General features: G+C 39.6%; 1 protein-coding gene across 1 annotated transcript in view; it reads left to right on the top strand.

Annotated features, from left to right (window-relative positions):
- The window catches only part of WDFY3 (WD repeat and FYVE domain containing 3), a 145,710-nt gene that overhangs the window by 44,566 nt on the left and 82,153 nt on the right, over positions 1–18,991 (top strand). Inside the window, exons 8-13 of the mRNA XM_050895386.1 lie at positions 1,606–1,772; positions 5,786–6,253; positions 7,670–7,768; positions 11,426–11,619; positions 13,790–14,247; positions 16,347–16,430. Of these exons, the coding sequence (XP_050751343.1) occupies positions 1,606–1,772; positions 5,786–6,253; positions 7,670–7,768; positions 11,426–11,619; positions 13,790–14,247; positions 16,347–16,430 (1,470 nt within the window). The remainder of the gene's footprint in view (positions 1–1,605; positions 1,773–5,785; positions 6,254–7,669; positions 7,769–11,425; positions 11,620–13,789; positions 14,248–16,346; positions 16,431–18,991) is intronic.

Raw genomic sequence — 18,991 nt, forward strand, 5'->3', positions numbered from 1 at the left:
GATCAAGTGTTTTAAACAAACTCTCTCCTGAGCTTGCTTATCCTTTAAATCAAAGAATGGGGGATCCCTGACAGAGGTATAGGAAGACTAGAGGTTTGCATGTCTGATTGAAGAAGGAGAGCACCTGGGTTCTTCAGTTGACATCACTAAAGGTTAAAAGTGTAGGAATGCATTATCCTCACTTCTTCCCGGGGTGGTTCTAGAAAACTTGCAAAGATTCTTGCAGAAATGCCTCGGATAAGATGAACAGTGCACACCAACATGTGGTGTATTTGTTAGCAATTAGTGTATTGTAGAGGAGATGGAAGATGGTTCAAAACATGACTGCTGTTTTGATGGCCATATCTCTTGCTGTTTCTTGTAAGTTTTAGTTTATTTGATCTTCAAATCAAAACATAGTTTGTTTCAAAAAATGATCATTTTGGACAAGCCTATGTATCAGTCAGTGATGAACAACAGTAATGTATTCTCCCTGGACATGTTTTGGCTCAAACCTACTGACAGAGACTTGTTCAGCTCTATGACATTATTGTGAAGATGACTGTCACGTGGGGGTATGAAATCTGGACACTGGGCCTCAAGCTGCAAAGAAGAAAGGCTTTGGAGCTGATAATGCAGAAGGACATGTGAAGGAGGTGACTTAATAAGAAATTGCAGGAGGTCTGTAAGGACCAAAGGAGCAAGTATGTAATTTCACCTTGATGATGTGAAAGAGCAGGGCATGTGCATGATTAGTAGAATGGCAGTAGGTGAGCTAAGTGCTTCCGTAATGGCTGTTTGAAGGAGGTTCAGCCACATATCTGACTGAGAAGAAGATGGAGGATGCGGAATTGAGCTGCTTCTAAGGGCTTCCATGGTCACTTGTCAGCAAGAAGAAAAATATAGCTCGCATTGCATGAGCGAATAGGAGATTGTGGTCCCCAGCTTTCTCCCGAGATCTATAGAGACTATAGAGTTAGTAAGTAGTTAAACGTGGTTTAATTTTTGGTGAAGTAGAAGGAAAATGAGGATTGTTCTAGGGTTCGGACTCAGTTTTTAGGGTTTGGTCTGACGGTGCGCTGCTGGCAGGAAACAATGGTTGGAATGGGATGTTAGCATTTCCACCCTCTTGCGTTCAAAGGTAAGCGACTGTAGTTCTAATGAAGATGTTTCATTGTGTGCTTCTAAGTGTTAGGCTTCTACCAAGATACCATTTCATTAGCATAGAATATTAACTCTCAAAGTGGCAGATATAATCTAGCAAGTTAATTATGGATTTATATAATGACAGACTATCTAGGTATTTTCCTGTTCAATAGCTTCATGTTTGTAAGAGGATTTTAAAAGTAATTTTCATGTCTGTGCTGCTTTTTAGCAGACTATTGAGTTCAAGGAAAGATTTATGAGGTGAATTTCTATGGCAAATAAATGTATGCTCTCATAAATCCAATAAGGTTTGACTGACTTAATGGTATGAAATATGAACAGAGAACATGTAAAATACTACAGGAACAGGGCAGCAAAAATGTGGTCTCTAACAGAGTAAAATGGAAGAGATATCTTATTAAAGTGATTCGAGTTGAAATAAACTAGTGCTGCTAACTTGATCTATTGTGTTTTCTTTAGATTAGAACAGGCAAAAGAGGCTGAATCTAAGGATGCTTTGAAGGACTTAGTTAATTTGATAACTTCCTTAACAACATATGGTGTCAATGAATTAAAGCCAGCTGGTGTTACCACTGGAGTACCTTTCCTACTACCTGGATTTGCAGTCCCACAGCCTGCAGGCAAAGGTGAGTGTGCTTTCTTTCTCCCTCTGTTTGTTTTTTTGTTTTTTAAATGTAAACAACAAAATACAGAGAAGCTGTATACTACACAAACCATTTGCAATTGAGTCTAGGTTCTTTTACTAAGATTGCATACCAAATACTTGGTTCTGTTGGTCTCAAAGGTTCTATTTTGGGGTTGGTACACAAAGACGAAAGTGTAGGGCTTTTGTCTTTGAGGACAAAAGGCTGAGTCAAACATCTCTCACTGCAAAGCTGACAGTTTCTACATGGACATTTTAAAAGATTATCATAATGGAGAGATGCACTGATTTGATTTACGGTCTTTTAAGCTGCTATTATTAAACTGATGTGAAAGGCTGATGTGCTGGTTTGATTCCCACCCTACCCCTCCAGATTTCCTTTCTGTTAGCTTTTGTCAGCTTAGGCAAGTGTAACTTGTGAGATGAAATCTGTTGTTTCATCACCAGTGTTCACAGAGTGGTGAAATCTGTGGTGTGCTTGCAACCACAGTCAATTATGATATGGAGATAAGGTTGAGGAATTCTGAGGGGAGAAAGGGTTTTATAAAAATAAACTTATTTTTCATGTCTTGTGTATAAACTTGAAATTCAGGTAAGTCTTGTATGTAACTAAGGAGTTTGGAATTTAATAGTGACTGTGGAGCTAGTTTGTTACTTGGACTTTTTATGGGATTTAGGAATACCAGGGATACAAGAAAAACTTTTGTGATAGGGTTACATTTATAGATTTATAGACTAATGGATTTACTTTCAGTGTTTCTCTTGTATATCTAGGTTCCTTGGACAATGACTTCCTTTCTCTGGTATTGAGAGAGTTCATTGTTCATGGGAATTGTTTTCCCTTTGCACTAAATAGAGATAGATGATGATAGTCACACTCAGAGCTTAACTTCTCCATGTTTTGATAACAACATACTAATTTTTGCTTAAGCTAATCAGTTTTTCTGATATAATAGTATGAGAGAAGCATGGCCTATTGCAATCTCCAAAGGAATTCTTCTGTTTAATATTCTGGTATTTGTCATGATATCCCTCAGTTCCTTTTACCTGCTTTTCACTACATTGGCAAGTTGTCTTTTTATGAAGACCATACTAGCTCATTTTCTTAACTGTTTCTATTTAAATCCTTTTAGTTCTTGAACTCTGAAGAGCTGGTTAAGATTTGGTTTCTTCAGGGGTCCTCATAATAATCAAAGATAATTTATTAATCTGCTTGATTGCCTGGAACAACTGTTGATACTAAATATAAATAGTTGTATCTGTCACTACCTATGTTCCTGTCGCATTTAATAAGCTCTAAATCCCCTTTTCAACATTGTTCATTGTAAAGAAAGCAGGTAAAAAACATCCTTTTAGAAACAAATGAGTGTGACTTACAATGTAACATTAATATTCTTCCAGTGTGTGAAATTGTTCCATGTTAGTTTTCAAGGAATTTTCCTGTTGCCTTCTGGAGAAATACTGGCAGGGAAGGTGGTGAGGCTAGACACGAAGATAATTGAATTTACTTTTAAATTGGACAACTTAGTTTATAAACAATGAAGAGAGTAGCATTCCACAGAGCATATGTAATAAATCAGGATTCTTTGTTTATGAAAGGGTTTTTAAATCAGGTTAACGGTTTGCTTATAGCTTGTTTGAAAATAAGATTTTATTGTTAGAGCATCTTAAATGCTTTGTTTAGAATGTGTTTCAAGTTCTCGCTCTTGATTTTTTTTTTTTTTTTTTATTATTTTTACCATTAGTTGTTTTCTGTGTCATGGGATTTGTCCACCATGACTTATACTGTTCCTGTAGAAGTTAAAAAAGTTGGCTTTGAGGCATCTTTTTAGTAGAATAAAAATAATATCTGCCCATAGAAAATTCTGGGGCCACAGGAAGCGCTCATAAGTGATGCATTCTTTGGCTAAATGAATGAGATTTTATTCAACTTGAAGGTACTTACAAGAAGAAATTTGACGAGCTTTTAAAGATGTGAGGTCTTTATGTGCTAATATTATAGCTACCTTATGCTTTATAACTCTTTCCCTTTGTTTTAATTCCGTAATCATTAAAAGTACTGGACCCTGCCAAAGCTTTCTTATTCCCGGGCCTGATTCTCAAAGCCAGCCCCGTGCCACCTTCTGATACTGGTATGGTCGTTCACACCAGTTCATCCAGACCTGAGCAAGAGCAGCCTCTCTGTGGAAGGAAGGCAACTGCCGGCCTTATGCTGCCCTGTGGAGTTTCTCTACACATAGCTATTCTCGCAGGCGATTGCCAAAGAGTGGAAGCAAGAGGATGATTTGGAGGCCATGCATGTTGTCTAGCTTTGAACCTGGCTGACGAGGATTTGTCATTGCTTATTGCTCTGAGTGAGGGGATACAGATGGCTGTTATTCTAAACTTAGCCTGCCGAGTACTTCTAGAGAACTGTGGTGGGTTGACCCTAGCTGGATGCCAGGTGCCCACCAAAGCCGCTCTATCACTCCCCCTCCTCAGCTGGACAGGGGAGAGAAAATATAACAAAAGGCTCATGGGTCGAGATAAGGACAGGGAGATCACTCAGCAAGTACCGGGCAAAACAGACTCGACTTGGGGAAAAAAAAATAATTTAATTTATTACCAGTCAAATCAGAGTAGGATAATGAGAAATAAAACCAAATCTTAAAAACACCTTCCCCCCACCCCTCCCTTCTTCCCAGGCTTAACTTTACTCCCGAATTCTCTACCTCCTCCCCCCACAGTGACACAGAGGGATGGGGAATGGGGCTTGTGGTCAGTTCATCACACGTTGTTTCTGCCGCTCCTTCCTCCTCAGGGGGAGAACTCCTCGCACTCTTCCCCTGCTCCAGCGTGGGGTCCCTCCCACGGGAGACAGTCCTTCACGAACTTCTCCAATGTGAGTCCTTCCCACGGGCTGCAGTTCTTCACGAACTGCTCCAGCATGGGTCCTTTCCACGGGATGCAGTCCTTCAGGAACAGACTGCTCCAGCGTGGGTCCCTCGCGGGGTCACAAGTCCTGCCAGCAAACCTGCTCCAGCGTGGGCTCCTCTCTCCACAGGTCCTGCCAGGCTCCTGCTCTAGTGTGGGCTTCCCATGGGGTCACAGCCTCCTTTGGGCCTCCACCTGCTCTGGCGTGGGGTCCTCCATGGGCTGCAGGTGGATATCTGCTCCACTGTGGACCTCCATGGGCTGCAGGGGGACAGCCTGCCTCACCATGGTCTTCCCCGCGGGCTGCAGGGGAATCTCTGCTCCGGTGCCTGGAGCACCTCCTCCCCCTCCTTCTTCACTGACCTTGGTGTCTGCGGAGTTGTTTCTCTCACATCTTCTCACTCCTCTCTCTGGCTGCAATTGCTGCTGCGCAGTAACTTTTTTTTCCCTTTCTTAAATATGTTATCCCAGAGGCGCTACCACCGTTGCTGATGGGCTCAGCCTTGTCCAGCAGCAGGTCCATCTTGGAGCCGTCTGGCATTGGCTCTATCGGACATAGGGGAAGCTTCTGGCATCTTCTCACAGAAGCCCCCCCTGTAGCCCCCCCACTACCAAAACCTTGCCACGCAAACCCAATACAAGAACAGAGTTGCGTTCTGCATTATGGAATACAGAACATGTTGCTGTAATGAGTTTTCTTATGGCCTGGGTAGATGACAGGCAGGCTTTGTTTTGTCTCTAGAACTGTATCCTGTTGCATGTTTTAACAATAGGTCAGCTTGCTTACCTATTTTAAACAAATGATCTTTCACTTAGCTGCTAATATAAACATTTACTTTCAAAGGTGAAGATGCCATCTTAATGAACAGTAGATTGTAGGATTTGCAATGTAAGTGATCGTGCAGAGGCTTTTTTGAAGACTCAGTTTTAATAAAAATATTTATTATACATGACACATGCTGTTATTTTATTCACACTTATTAAAATGCATGGATCATTATTAATAAGTGTACTCATTGTTTATGATGATTAAGAATTTTCTCTTTCCTTTTTTCTCCCATCCCGCTCTGTTTCCTGATTTAGGTCATAGTGTGAGGAATATTCAAGCATTTTCAGTCCTCCAGAATGCATTTTTGAGAGCAAAAACCAACTATCTAGCACAAATCATCCTTGATGCCATCATGAATATTTATATGGCGGACAATGCCAACTACTTCATTTTGGAATCGCAGCACACATTGTCTCAGTTTGCAGAGAAAATTCCTAAACTTCCAGAAGTGCAGACCAAATACTTTGAGATGCTGGAATTTGTTGTCTTCAGCTTGAATTACATACCCTGTAAAGAACTGATCAGTGTGAGCATCCTTTTAAAATCCAGCACTTCTTTTCAGTGTAGCATCATTGCCATGAAGACACTCCTTAAGTTCACCCGTCATGACTACATCTTTAAGGATGTCTTCAGGGAAGTGGGACTTCTGGAGGTGATGGTAAATCTTCTTCATAAATATGCAGCCCTTCTGAAAGATCCCACTCAGGCACTGAATGATCAAGGTAGTGTGTGCTCTTCCATTTTACTAATACGTGTCTTTTTTTGGCTGGGAATGGTGGAGGCTAGCACTTAAGAGGAGGAACGAGAGAGTCTGAGCATGTATCTCAAGGACTGAGTTCTGCCAGGGGCTGCTGTGCCATCTTAAAAGCTCATTGGAATTGCTTCTTTCTTAACATCCTGCGAGAAGCTCGAGGCAAGCTTTAATTAAAGATGCTGTATGAATGCAAAATAGTAGGAGTTCATATTTTCCTTTTTAAATGTTTTTTTTGATGTATTGGTTTAATATTTGTTAATTAACATGAAAAGAGCAAGTGAAGGAGTAATACATAGTATCTATACTCTTCCTTACAAAAGGTACTTGTGCATTTCATTGTGTTTAGCCCTAGCTTTGAAAAAATACTATAGAATGTATATCTGAGCTCTTAATAGCAGTATGTATTAAAGTTTGCAGACTTTTTTACAAGTTGGGTCTGCTTTTTTCTAAGAGCATTTTTTTTAATTTAAAAAAATTAGTTATCTCCAGAACTGAACATCTCAGACATAAGCTACATAGCTACTTAGCCTGCAAAGCAGGTGCTGCCAAGTGCCATATGTGCATACATACACACACAGAGAATTTTTTTTACTTTCTTTATTCAAACTGCAATCGAGTTAGTGTGCATCAGTGACACTTTTAAAATCACAATTGTTGGAAGTTTCACGTGGGTTTATTGTCTGAAGCTTCATTAGTGAGTGGTAGCAGTTAATTTAAGTTAGAAAGCTTTGTTGCCAGCAACTCCATTGAAAAACACATCAGTTCTCACGTTCTTGTAAATAAATGGAGCAAGCTGTCATCCGATTAGGGTGCTACCTGGGTGCACATGCCCTTGTGTTGTGGCTTGCTTCTTATTAGAGTAATTTAAAAAAAATGGTTTTTTTCTGGAGTGTTACTCTGTGTTTAAGATGCCACTTGGACTGTTGGTTCGTCTGTTACACCTGTTGAATCATCAGCACATTTACTGTAACTATGTGAATCTAGTTTTGTGCTTTTGTGTGGAATTTCTTTTTTCAAGTACTGAATACTGAACAAGAACAGATCCTGTTAAGTCTTCAACTACGGTATGGTTTTGTGGCTTCAAGAAACAGCAGTTGGGGATATGAAACTACGCATACAGCTGCAGTGTCAGCCACTGAGCTCACAGTGCTCAAAAGCTTCTGTTTAAATTCTTGTCTTTATAAATTAACTTTTCAAACGATTCATAGTTAAGCTTTCCCAGGAATGCATGTGTAGACTAAATCTTAATTTGCTTTGGAATATGGTTAGGCTGCGTGTTCTCTGGGGAAGCAAAGAAAATAAAAGTGTTAGGGGAAAGTATCAAGAAACATCTTAGAAAAGAGTGATTTTTACTATGAATTTGGCTGCTGAAATTATTTTTTAGGGGATTCAAGAAACAGTTCATTTGAGGACCAAAAGCAGCTGGCTTTATTGGTTATGGAGACCTTGACAGTACTACTACAAGGATCAAACACAAATGCAGGTAAGTAGAGAGACTGCTGTCAAAATATTTATAAAAAAGTAACTCAAAAAATCATGCCTGAAAGCAAAGTAGTCTTGACTTTCTATCTTCAGGCAAGTAATCAAACACACCGAAATATACTTTTTCTCCTGCCAAGTTGTTCCAGAAAAGAGAATAGGCAGAATAAACTAGAGTGCATAAAATAAAGGAGTACAAGATAGCGTTTCTTTTTAACTTGAGTTTCTTTGCTGTTGTTTACCTGAAGGCAACCACCACGCCCCATCATTCTCCAACAATACTATAATAATTTGTATTAGGGCTTGTAACACAGATTGTATATCGAAAAATTTAAGCGTATAATTAGACATGTAGTTTGCTGTTGACAGTGTTACATCTACTTAAATGTGATTAATAATGCTTGCATCTTTAGTGAATGATGGCTTTTCATTTTTAAAGGCATATTCCCAGTCAGAATGTATAAATAGGGCTCTGTTATGAGTGTCCTTTTCTAAATCAGGCAGGTTTATATTATGCTTCCTTAGCCAAGACTTAGTGACATTGAAATAGACAATATGTGTATCTCATATTAGTAAAAGCTGTCTCTGAGAGCTTGAAATAACAGATTGAGAAAGGATGATAACTGGTTTTAAACCCTTTTTGTCAGTTCTATTAGATGAAGAAGAAAATGAGCAGGTGGGGGAAACAGACACCACCCTAAGGAACCAGGAAGTTTCTGGCCTTGGAGGCCATGAAACATCCTTATTTCAGCAGGGTTTTTTTTTTTGCTTTTTCTCAATTCTGACTGGTGTTTTCTTACTTCTGGTTTTGTGTTTGTTTTCATTTAAGTAGGAGAAACTACAATCTGTGACAAATGCTTAAGAATGAAATCCTGAAAATTGTCCAGCTTGGTTAACAGTTCACTGTTTAAACTTTAGTTCCTGGGCTAATGACGTAAAGCTTGTAACTTGCTTCTTCTCTGCTTTTGCCTGGGCAAATTTTTTATTTAAATTTAGGCCCAGTGTTGGAGTAACCTCCAGTGTTGTCTATGCCATTTCACTGTTGCGCTTGTTTTCAAGTTCTGTTGCGTTTCAGCTTGTGGTTTCAAACCACTTTCAAAGATGGCTTTTGAATTCTGCCCACTGAGCATTTATAACATCTGCCAGCTTGGCTTTGTCCATGTACTTGATAAGTAAGTTCTTCATTCCATCAGGAAAGGCATTATTCATGGCACTTGAGATAAACCGCAGTTGCATGCCCTTAGTCAAAACAGAAAGGCATTACAGCGAAAAGAGGTTACTCCAAGCTGATGTTTCAATTAGTTATACATTCAGTCTGTCATGATTGCATTTAGATCATTGTGTCGGATTGCTTATGAGAAAGCTGTGGATGACACTGCCAGAAGGTTTGCTGAAGTTGAGATGTGTGTCCTTTGCCACTTCCCTTTTGTCCACCAAGCTACCTCTCCTGTTAATGGAAAGGAAAAAAACATGATCTTTGATTTACTGGATGAATCTGTTCAATGATGAACCAAGAAGCAAGTGAATTAGGCTGAAATAAGGAGGTTTGAGAGAGGAATTGGTATAGATTACAGATTAATTACATTAATCAACTACACATTTGTACATTTATTGCTCAGCTTTGGTTTTGCCATGTAAGAAAAGGCAGAATTAGAAACAAGTCAGAAAGGAGTGACACGAAGGTACATGTGGGGGCTTCCATGTAAGGAGAAATTGGGGGGAAAAAAAACCAACCTCACCCCCCAAAAAACAGGATTATTTGATTTCTAAGGATGAATGAGAGGAGGTGTAAGTATGTGATGATAACATCTCTGAAGGACTGGAACTGCCTCATATTCTAGAAGCGGCAGGTCTTGGTTCACAGGACTGGACTATATGTACCTGTGTGGCGTCAGGGTCTGTGGTACCTGAGCATTGCTCCTGTGAGGTATGGATTATGATCTGACCGTGGTAGCGTCCACCTGACTTGTGACAAATCCTTGGCTGCTGTTAAATGGCGTTCCTGACCTCACCTGGGAAGCCTGAAGCAGCCATCAGTACCTCATTGCGACTTCTCAGTACTGAGTTAATCTCTGAGTATCCACCAGAGAAACAGCAGAGGGTAGTATAAAATGCATCAGGACTGTGGTATGACACCACAGATGTTGTTCCTGAGGACTCCTGGAGAGTTCAAGGGCCTCGTTTCATCAGTAGCTCTCCAAGTTCAGGAGCGTGACAGAGCTGTACAGGTGGAGTTAAGAAACCATTTCTCAAAAAAGTTGTGGTTGCTGTCTGTGCAGCGTGACTGGGATGTGAGCCCAGTGGCACTGTATCCAGAGGCCAGCAGAGGTTTTAGGTCATCTCAGAGAGGCATAAATAGGCATTATGCAGCCTTGCAGTGCTTCATACCACACTCAGACCTTGGTTTCTGATCTTAAACCAGTATCTCTGATAAGGTTTCCTGAATATTGCATAACTGATAACTGAATTTCAAACAAGAAATTTGGGTGTCCAGACCCAGACAGGTTCACTGGATAGTTGAGAATCTTGGCTGAGTGGGAAAAGTATAAAATGTTACCTCAGTCTCTGAAAACAAGAGACCTGACCACTGAGGAGATGTGCTTTGCCTGTAAAGGATGCACCCAACTTAACTGTCTCAGGGTCTGAGGCCTCTGCTTTTGCCTTGTCCAAGTCCATATCTCATCCAAAGAACGTCAGAGAAAGCAGGGGGCAGGAAATCAGAAATGGATAATGGGACTAAGGTTTGAATATGTACATTAGAGGGAATAAACATTGTCCTGATGAGCTTGTTAATCCTGAACTTGGTCATTTAAACTGCTCTTTTAGTTTATAGTTACAAGGACAATGATCCCTTTTGATGCAGTAATGCAGCATTGGTCCGTTTCCCTACTCTGTTTTCATCTTCAATAATTAACATAGGGCAGTACGCTAGGTGCTGACACAATACTAAACACACATTATATGTGCCTTATATATTCCGGTTTGGTTTTTAAGATGTTTTCAGAATAAATTTTCATTTAATTTTCAGTTAATATTGCACGTGTTCTTCTGAGTATCCAGTAAACTTGAGAACCATTATTTGACTTAAGCTTTATCTCTACAGAGATAGGTCTTGCCACAAGAAAACTTCTGCAGAATCTTACAAATTTTGTGGATAGACCGAATCACTTCTCAACCAGTGCTCCTAGTTTGCTTGTCTTGTCCAGAAGCAGCCTAGTTACATTTTTGGCAATGAACTAAATGGAATGTAAACACTATCCTTAACCAAAACAGCATATAGTCTTCAGTAAAGATGGAGGGTTTGCTATATTTTTTTTCTTTGTTTCATCCTATGACTCTTTGAGCTCTAGCATGAAAAGAATAATTACTGTTGGAGTAACAGAATTATTGAGGAAATTCTTAGAACTGACCTGCATCCTTGTACTCAACACTTTTGGTGAAACATATTGTCAGAAGAATATCGTTCAAGTTCTATTTTTATTTGTGGTAGGAGAGGAAAAATAGTAGTAAGCCATTAAACATCCATAGGGCTAAAACCCTGCCATTCAATCTGTAGAAATGAAAATAAACACCTTTCATGTTTTGTTGTTGTTGTTATTTGTTACTGATTGTATTTTTCATACACCTTATGCGCTTATCCCCACCCCCCCTTTCTGAGTAGGTATTTTCAGGGAGTTTGGTGGTGCGAGATGCGTGCACAACATAGTAAAGTATCCCCAGTGCCGACAGCACGCCCTGATGATCATCCAGCAGTTGGTGTTATCACCTAGTGGAGAAGATGATATGGGCACTTTGTTGGGACTGATGCACTCCGCTCCACCTACAGAACTGCAGCTGAAAACGGACATCTTAAGGGTAAATGAAGTATTGCTCAGGACTCTTGCTCCTAAGCCACAGTTTTAAAAGAGAAAACACTGAGAAGGGGATTGGATTGGATTGGATGGATAGTATTTTGCTACTGAATGTAGATTGTCTCTGGAGTTGAAATGCGTTCATTTGATGCACGGTTTTTATTTTCTTCCATCTGTCCATGGTAGGTTTCAGAATCAGAGATGAAGGCTAGTGAGTGAGCATGTGTTTTTAGCATCATCACTTGTAATCAGCCTCAGTGGATAGGAAATGAGGTTCTACAGTTATGATAATCTTCCCTGGCGGAGTATTATTCAGTTAAAAATAATGAGAATACATGAGGGGAAAAAAGCAAGCATGCAACACATAAGTTTATTTTCAGTGCTGGCTTGCATTTTCCTGTGGCAGACTTACTTTATTTTACCAATTTTTTAGTTATAGATGCTGAATTAGTTAATATAAATGTAAATCGTAGTGACCATAGTAGAAGATAAAGCCGAAGAACTTACTTGCTTAAGAAAAATAGTGGAAAGGTAGGAAAGTAAGGCTGTGATTAGAGGAGGAAGAGAGAAGGCTCTCATCTGTTTTCTGTCATATTAGGGTTTTTGGCTGCTAATCTAGACCCACAATTTCTTCTCAGAATAGCTAATGTTATTTTTGTAAATTGACATAATACTGTTATTTTAGTGTAGAAAAGCTGGGGCAAGTATTAATAAGTAAATGAGTCTTACCGGAGAGAACTCTGAGACATCTAGGTTCATCTCTGTTAAAAGGAGCTGTAATATTTCTCTGGCAGATGAGCAGCTTCATATTATTCCAAAAGACAGAAAGGAAAGCTAGTAATAAAATGATTCATTTGACATGTTTTGTCTGTCAAGGTCTTCAGTCATTTTTGAGCATGTCTCTTTCATGATACTTAAGGGGAGAGAAAGGATATTGCAGTTCCCCAACGAATTTAACATCCAAAGTCAGGGTTTCTGTCCTTCATCTGACCTGTTGTATTTGTCTTCCATCGGTGCTGTTTTCAGAAGTTTTGGTTATGGAACTGACAGCCCAGAATGGTGCAGTGATGTGTCTCTTAGTGTTTATCCAGGTTTGGCAGGAAATGAGATACTGCCTTCAAAGGAATGACAGTCTAACTATTTCATTACCCATCTTCTGAGTGCTTAAAAAGAAGAAAAGCATGATTCTGAACAAGTAAACTCTTGGTCATGAAAGATTCCCCCTGCCCCCCTAGCCTATTTTTCTGTATCAATAACATTTTTCTGTTGTTTGTGATGCTTTGTGTAGAGAGACTTTCTTCTATATTCCATATTCATATGTGGGTCAAACTTCCCATGACAGCTGGTTTTTTGTTTGGTTTTGGTTGGGTGGATGGGCTTCCCCACCCCCTAATTTCACAGATAAATGAGTATTATTCTCTAGTACCTAGATTCTTGTAGTTTCCACTGTTTATGCTGTGGCTTTGCATTTGTTCAGCAAGTAAGGGTTTATCCATTTCTGTTTCTCTCTCAGGCTTATTTTTGAACAGCAACTCTTAAAATCAAGTTTCACTCAATTCAGAGATTTATGGGTTTCATTATAGAGGAAGGCTAGAACTAAGTGGGGTTTTTGGGCTAATTCTTTGCTGCCATTGTTATCTTTGAGTGCTATTGTGGCTTTGTAGCTGCCAGGTGCTTATGCATTGTAGATTTTTGGGAGACCTGTGTTAGAATGCTCCAAGGTTTAGATTTCTCATTGCTACAGGCAGTCGTTTGCCCTCTCTTGTTTGAAATCATTTGTGCAGTATGATGGCAGAGTAGATTCCTTTCCAATAGCTATATTCTCTTCCCTATCACTAAGGGAATTACCTGGGGATTTTGATTTCCATTCTAGGCTTGGTCAAGTCTTTTCTATTGGCAGGTTTATTTATCTCCTTAATTTCTTATTTCTAAATTAAGGGCAATGCTTTACTTTTCCCCCCACTCTTTCTCTTTTTATTTTGTAAGCTCTTGAGGATGGGGACTCTTGCAGTACAAAGTTGATCTTTGGAGACTTCAGGCACTACCAAATTCTGACAAATGACATGAGGATTTTGCTAGCATATCAAACAAAAATGTTCCTACCTTTTTCCAAGCTGTTTATAATGCTGCTACTTTTTTTTCTTCTTTGTTTTGATTGTTTGTTTTGTCCATAGGCCCTACTCTCGGTGCTGAGAGAAAGTCACCGCACAAGAACTGTTTTTAGAAAAGTTGGTGGATTTGTGTATGTCACATCTTTACTCGTTGCTATGGAAAGATCTTTGTGCTCACCGCCTAAGAATGGCTGGGAGAAAGTAAACCAGAATCAAGTGTTTGAACTGCTTCACACTGTGTTCTGCACATTGACTGCAGCAATGCGCTATGAGCCAGCCAACTCTCATTTCTTCAAAACAGAGATCCAGTATGAAAAACTGGCAGATGCTGTTCGATTACTTGGCTGCTTCTCAGACATGAGAAAAATAAGTCCCTTGAATGTCTTCCCTTCAAATACACAACTATTTCAAAGACTTTTGGAGGATGACCTAATATCCCTGGATTCTGTGTCACCTACCCTAAGACACTGCAGCAAACTTTTTATTTACCTCTACAAGGTAGCAACAGATTCTTTTGACAGGTATGAAATTTGCTTTTTTTTTTTTTTTTCTCCTTGTTTTTTTTTCTCTTCCCGCCCTACCTGCCTGCCCCGGTGTTCCCCAAAATAGTTTTCTTCAGATATGTTCATTGCAAGCTTTTGTATTTCCATTTAAATCTATTTCTTTGTTCCTTCACTCCAGTGAGAGGAATATAAGGTGTCAACATCTGACCAAATATTGACTTAGCTTGCTGGTGTTCTCCAGGGTATGCAGCACCCTCTCTGATGTTGAATGTTTTTTGTCATGGCAGCAATTAAGCTAGAGATCTCAGTTTATGGTTATATTTCACGTGTTGAAGCAACCTGTTGGTTGATAGGCAGACTGTCTGGTTGCTTTATCATACAGAACTACTAGATTTTTATGCTTTTATTAAGTCAAATGAAAAATTGGTTGTTGAATGTCACACCTTTACTTCATGTTTCCTTTGATATGGGACTTCAAAGTAAGTAATTAGATAATATCATGGCGAATTTAGAATCACAGAATCATTTAGGTTCGAAAAGACCTTGAAGATCTTCGAGTCCAACCGTAAACCTAACACTGCCAAGTCCACCACTAAACCATGTCCCTGAGTGCCACATCTACTCGTCTTTTAAATACCTCCACGGTGAGTGATGGTGACTCAACCACTTCCCTGGGCAGCCTGTTCCAATGCTTGACAACCCTTTCGGTGAAGAAACTTTTCCTAATATCCAATGTAAACCTCCCCTGGTGCAACTTGAGGCCGTTTCCTCCTGTCCTATCGCTTGTTACTTGGAAAAAGAGATGGACACCCACCTCGCTACAACCTCCTTTCAGGTAGTTGCAGAGAGTGATAAGGTCTCCCCTGAGCCTCCTTTTCTCCAGGCTAAACACGTCTAGACTAGACATCTTGTTTTAGATGGATTGGCATGTTCTGTAAAGTTCTAGCTAGTCTGTAAATTATTGTTTTTTAATTTTAACTGGGAGACACTCCCAGAGTTAAACAACTGGAATTTAAATTATACTTGAGATTTGAAATGAACAGTAATGTGTGTCTTAAGGTTGATTCAAAATGACAACAAAACTTACTGAAGTATGTGTTGAAGATTGGCTTGTCTTAAAGTAGTTCTTGCCCATAATTTGAGGTACAAAAAAGTAAAAAAACAGACCTCAGCTTCATATCTGGCACCCTGGAGCTTCTGCACCCCAGCTATTTAATGCAGGTGACCCTATTTTAGTAAGATGGGCCACCTAGTTAGTCAAACACAGGATCTGATTTTCCAAGTGTTGAAGGTGTGGCTGTGTATGTTGAGATATTAATAGAGCTGCCAGTTGGTCAGGCTTTCTTAAACTAGGTGACTAGTAAAGTACAAACTTCATTTTTTTGTTAATGAACATTTTGCCTCCAAAGCAGCAAATCTTCATGCTTTTCTCTTTTTAAAAACAAACAAACAAACCCCCCAAAAAACAAAAGCCAAGTACAGAAATCAATTTACTTGATCTCATTTTAAAGTATTATTAAAGCATTCAGACAGGGGGAGGAAAAATGTGTATTAAGAATGTGTTGCACGTACTGTAGAAGTTTTAACGCTGGCTAACAGTAGAGTGTGAAGAATCAATGGGGTAAGTAAATGCCATGGTGTTGTTGCATAAGCTACCTCATTAAGTTCCCTTTTTCTTGTTGTTGTTGTCATCTTCAGTGACTGCATTCTTCCTTCTTTCTTAAATTTTCTGATCATCATTCTTTGTAAAGTTTACGTTGATTTTGTTTCTTACCCGTGTTGGTTATACTTCATTTACTGAGGCTTTACTTTCTCCTCTCAACTTCCGCTGTTTAACATTGAAAAATGTTCTGTTTTGCTACTGTGGTCATATCAGTAAACCTCTGTGGAGTAATGAACAAGCACTGCAGACTCATACCATAAAACAAGTACACACTTTGCATGTCTGCGTGTGTACCTGATGTGTGTCGTTCAGTAGTATCCTTTGTTGTCCATGTTGTTTCTGAAGAATGGATCCTAGTAATGATTTTATTGGCACTTTTGTAGAACTAACAAGCTTACGGCCTCTGGTTTCTTCTCTAACCTCTCTGTCCTACCCCTGTCTGTTTTGTCTGTAGTCGTGCAGAACAGATCCCTCCTTGCCTGACAAATGAGACTTCTCTCCCCTCTCCCTGGGGTACGCCAGCTTTGTCCAGGAAAAGGTACCAACCCTTCAAAGAGAAGTTGTTCTCGCTTTTGATTTCTCTTTCACTGTTGTGTTTCTTAGTTTTGGGGTTTTTTTTCTCTCAAGTTGCTATTTTTTTTTCTGAGGTGTGCATTTTCACTTGTGTGTTTACTGGATAAAATAAATGTAAAGGTATGTTTCATAGTGAATCCTAGGTAGTGATGCTAGTGGATGAGATTAGAGATGTCTCCGGACTCCTTAAGCACTTAACTTTAAGTTCATGATTGAAAAACAAACAAGGTCTAGTATAAGAAATGATCTAAGGGAGGCATAAATGACACTCTCAGGAGCAGTTCAGAGAAGTTCAGACTATGCTAGTAGATCAATTAATACAGCAGGATTTCTTTTTTCTTGACTAATTGTTCAAGAAAAGGTACTTTGAGTAGGAAAGTGGATGGCTTTTTACGGTGCTCATTTGTTAGTAATTGCACAGAATAAAAATTAAAGAATGAAACTGTCAGTACTTGACTACCAAATGATGTAGAGGCATGCTAAATTAAAAGGTTTGGAAAGAAAGCACAAATGGCACAATTCAGAAATCGTAGCACCCACTTCCCCTCCCAAGCTACTAGTGTCTGGTAGATTATTTTTTTCTTTAAAAAAAAAAAAAGAAAAAAAAGAAAAAAGTTTACTGATTAAACAACAGTGTGACTTACCAGCCTGTGCAAATGATGAAAAGGAGATTTTTCCCCGAGCCCCCAGGGAAGGGGGCAGCCATTTGTTATCTGAAGATGCAGGTTAGGCAGGGATTTGCTTTTGAAGGCTAAAAAGACATTTGAAAGACTATGGGTTATCTGAGGTGCAGGTGCCATGTGTGAAAAATACGGTCATTCTTGCTTGGTATACGGCTTAAAATATGCCATCAAGTTTCACTTCTGGAATGTAAAATATTTTGCAAAGGGAAGCAACCAAAGGAGCTTTTGGAAACTGCTTTGCAAGGAAATGTTTGTACTCAAGCAGGTTAGTAAAGAGAAGCCTTTTTCTGTCTTGCTGAGTGACGTTACCCAAGTCATACCTGGGTATTCTGCAGGGACTGGCTTGGACAAGGCCACTTTCCCAATAATCCAGAACCTCTTAGACTGTTGTTTCCTTTCTTTTCTAACACTGAGGTATTTAGGAACAAATGTAGCAGTTGCAATTCACAGAGAAAAACCTTAGCTGCGAAACTCCTTTCCCTCTCATTTACTCTGAAGAAACTTGAAAGAAAACAGCATTTCCTGTGGAGGCTTTTTACAGCTTCAGCCCCGATATTAACCTCTAGCATTATGGATTGCCCTTTCCTTTACTACATTTTGCTGTTCTCCCAGGTGTAACTGGCATGGCTGCTCAGGTTCACTGAATTACTCAAACGAACAGGTATGCGAATGCTTGCAGGAGAACACATGCAATGCCTGCCAAACAGGAGCTGATTCCAGGGTGTAATGAATAAAAGCGTGCCAGATGGGTAGTTGACACAGCCTGGTAATTAAAATATAAATATATGTATATATGAATAGATTTGTTAGGCTTCCTTTGTTTTTTTGTAGTGCTGAAAATGCAAGCAGTTATTTGAAAACCGTGTAGTATAAGGCGAGGTAAAGATTGGATAGTTTAAGAATTCAGTATCCCTGTGGGGTGCTTTGGGCAATTCAGGTAAGCACCAGTATAGTAACGTGGCTACTTGCTGAGGTAAAGGAGTGCATTTGACATGGATCTTCACAAACAAAAAAGGCCTTTGGATGAAAACAAGTTGTGTAAGACTCAAAGCAAAAGTGGACAGAAAGAATGATCGTGTTGGCCTGGGTGACTTTTCAGATCCTTTCTGTAAAAGCATGTTTTCAAGTAAAAAGACAGAGCTAGGCTTTTCAAAAAGTCTGTTTGAGCAGCTGCCTGCTTTCTCACGGTTGTTCAGCATCGTATTTGTCATTCCTAGTGAATTCAGTGCCAGTAGCTGGGATCTTCCTACTTTCGAAAGTAAGCAACTTGAGTTTTGTGGTCCAGTATTATTTGATTTTCTTTTTTTCTCTTTTTAAATGTTAGATTCTGTCGAAGTTGACTATTCTGAGAGAAGTGTTTGCTCTTCTCATTGTTTTTGGTCTCCTTTACTATGCTTCCCCAGGATCTCCCTTGTTGCTGTGGCCTGGTTTTCTGCCTTTTTACTTGTAAGACAGGTGCCTGAGGCAGAGCCCTGTGTTGTTTGGCTAAAAGAGCAAGCAGACACTGTGCACACAAATAATTCTTAAACAAAAGTAGTACAGTTCTGGTTGTGATGCACGCAGTCTAGAATGGTTCTGGATACATAGATATGCTAATATTCTCTTTCAGACATGCCTGCCACTTCTCAAAGCTGTATTTCCCTGAGGAGTGGTGCCCTCCAAGTGTTATCCTTTATGTAACCAGAGTAAGTAGGACTCCTCCAGCACATGCATTGGGATGGCAGTACATAGCTGTCCTCCCTGTTACCTGGAATGCATTGTTCTTCCACCCCTCTTGTATAATTTGAATCAAGAACTACAGCTTTGCCAGTTGTTTGATTGCTGTAAATTTTGGCAGAAAAAA

This window comes from Gymnogyps californianus, chromosome 4 (genome assembly GCF_018139145.2).
Source record: "Gymnogyps californianus isolate 813 chromosome 4, ASM1813914v2, whole genome shotgun sequence".
Classification (NCBI taxonomy): Eukaryota; Metazoa; Chordata; class Aves; order Accipitriformes; family Cathartidae; genus Gymnogyps; species Gymnogyps californianus.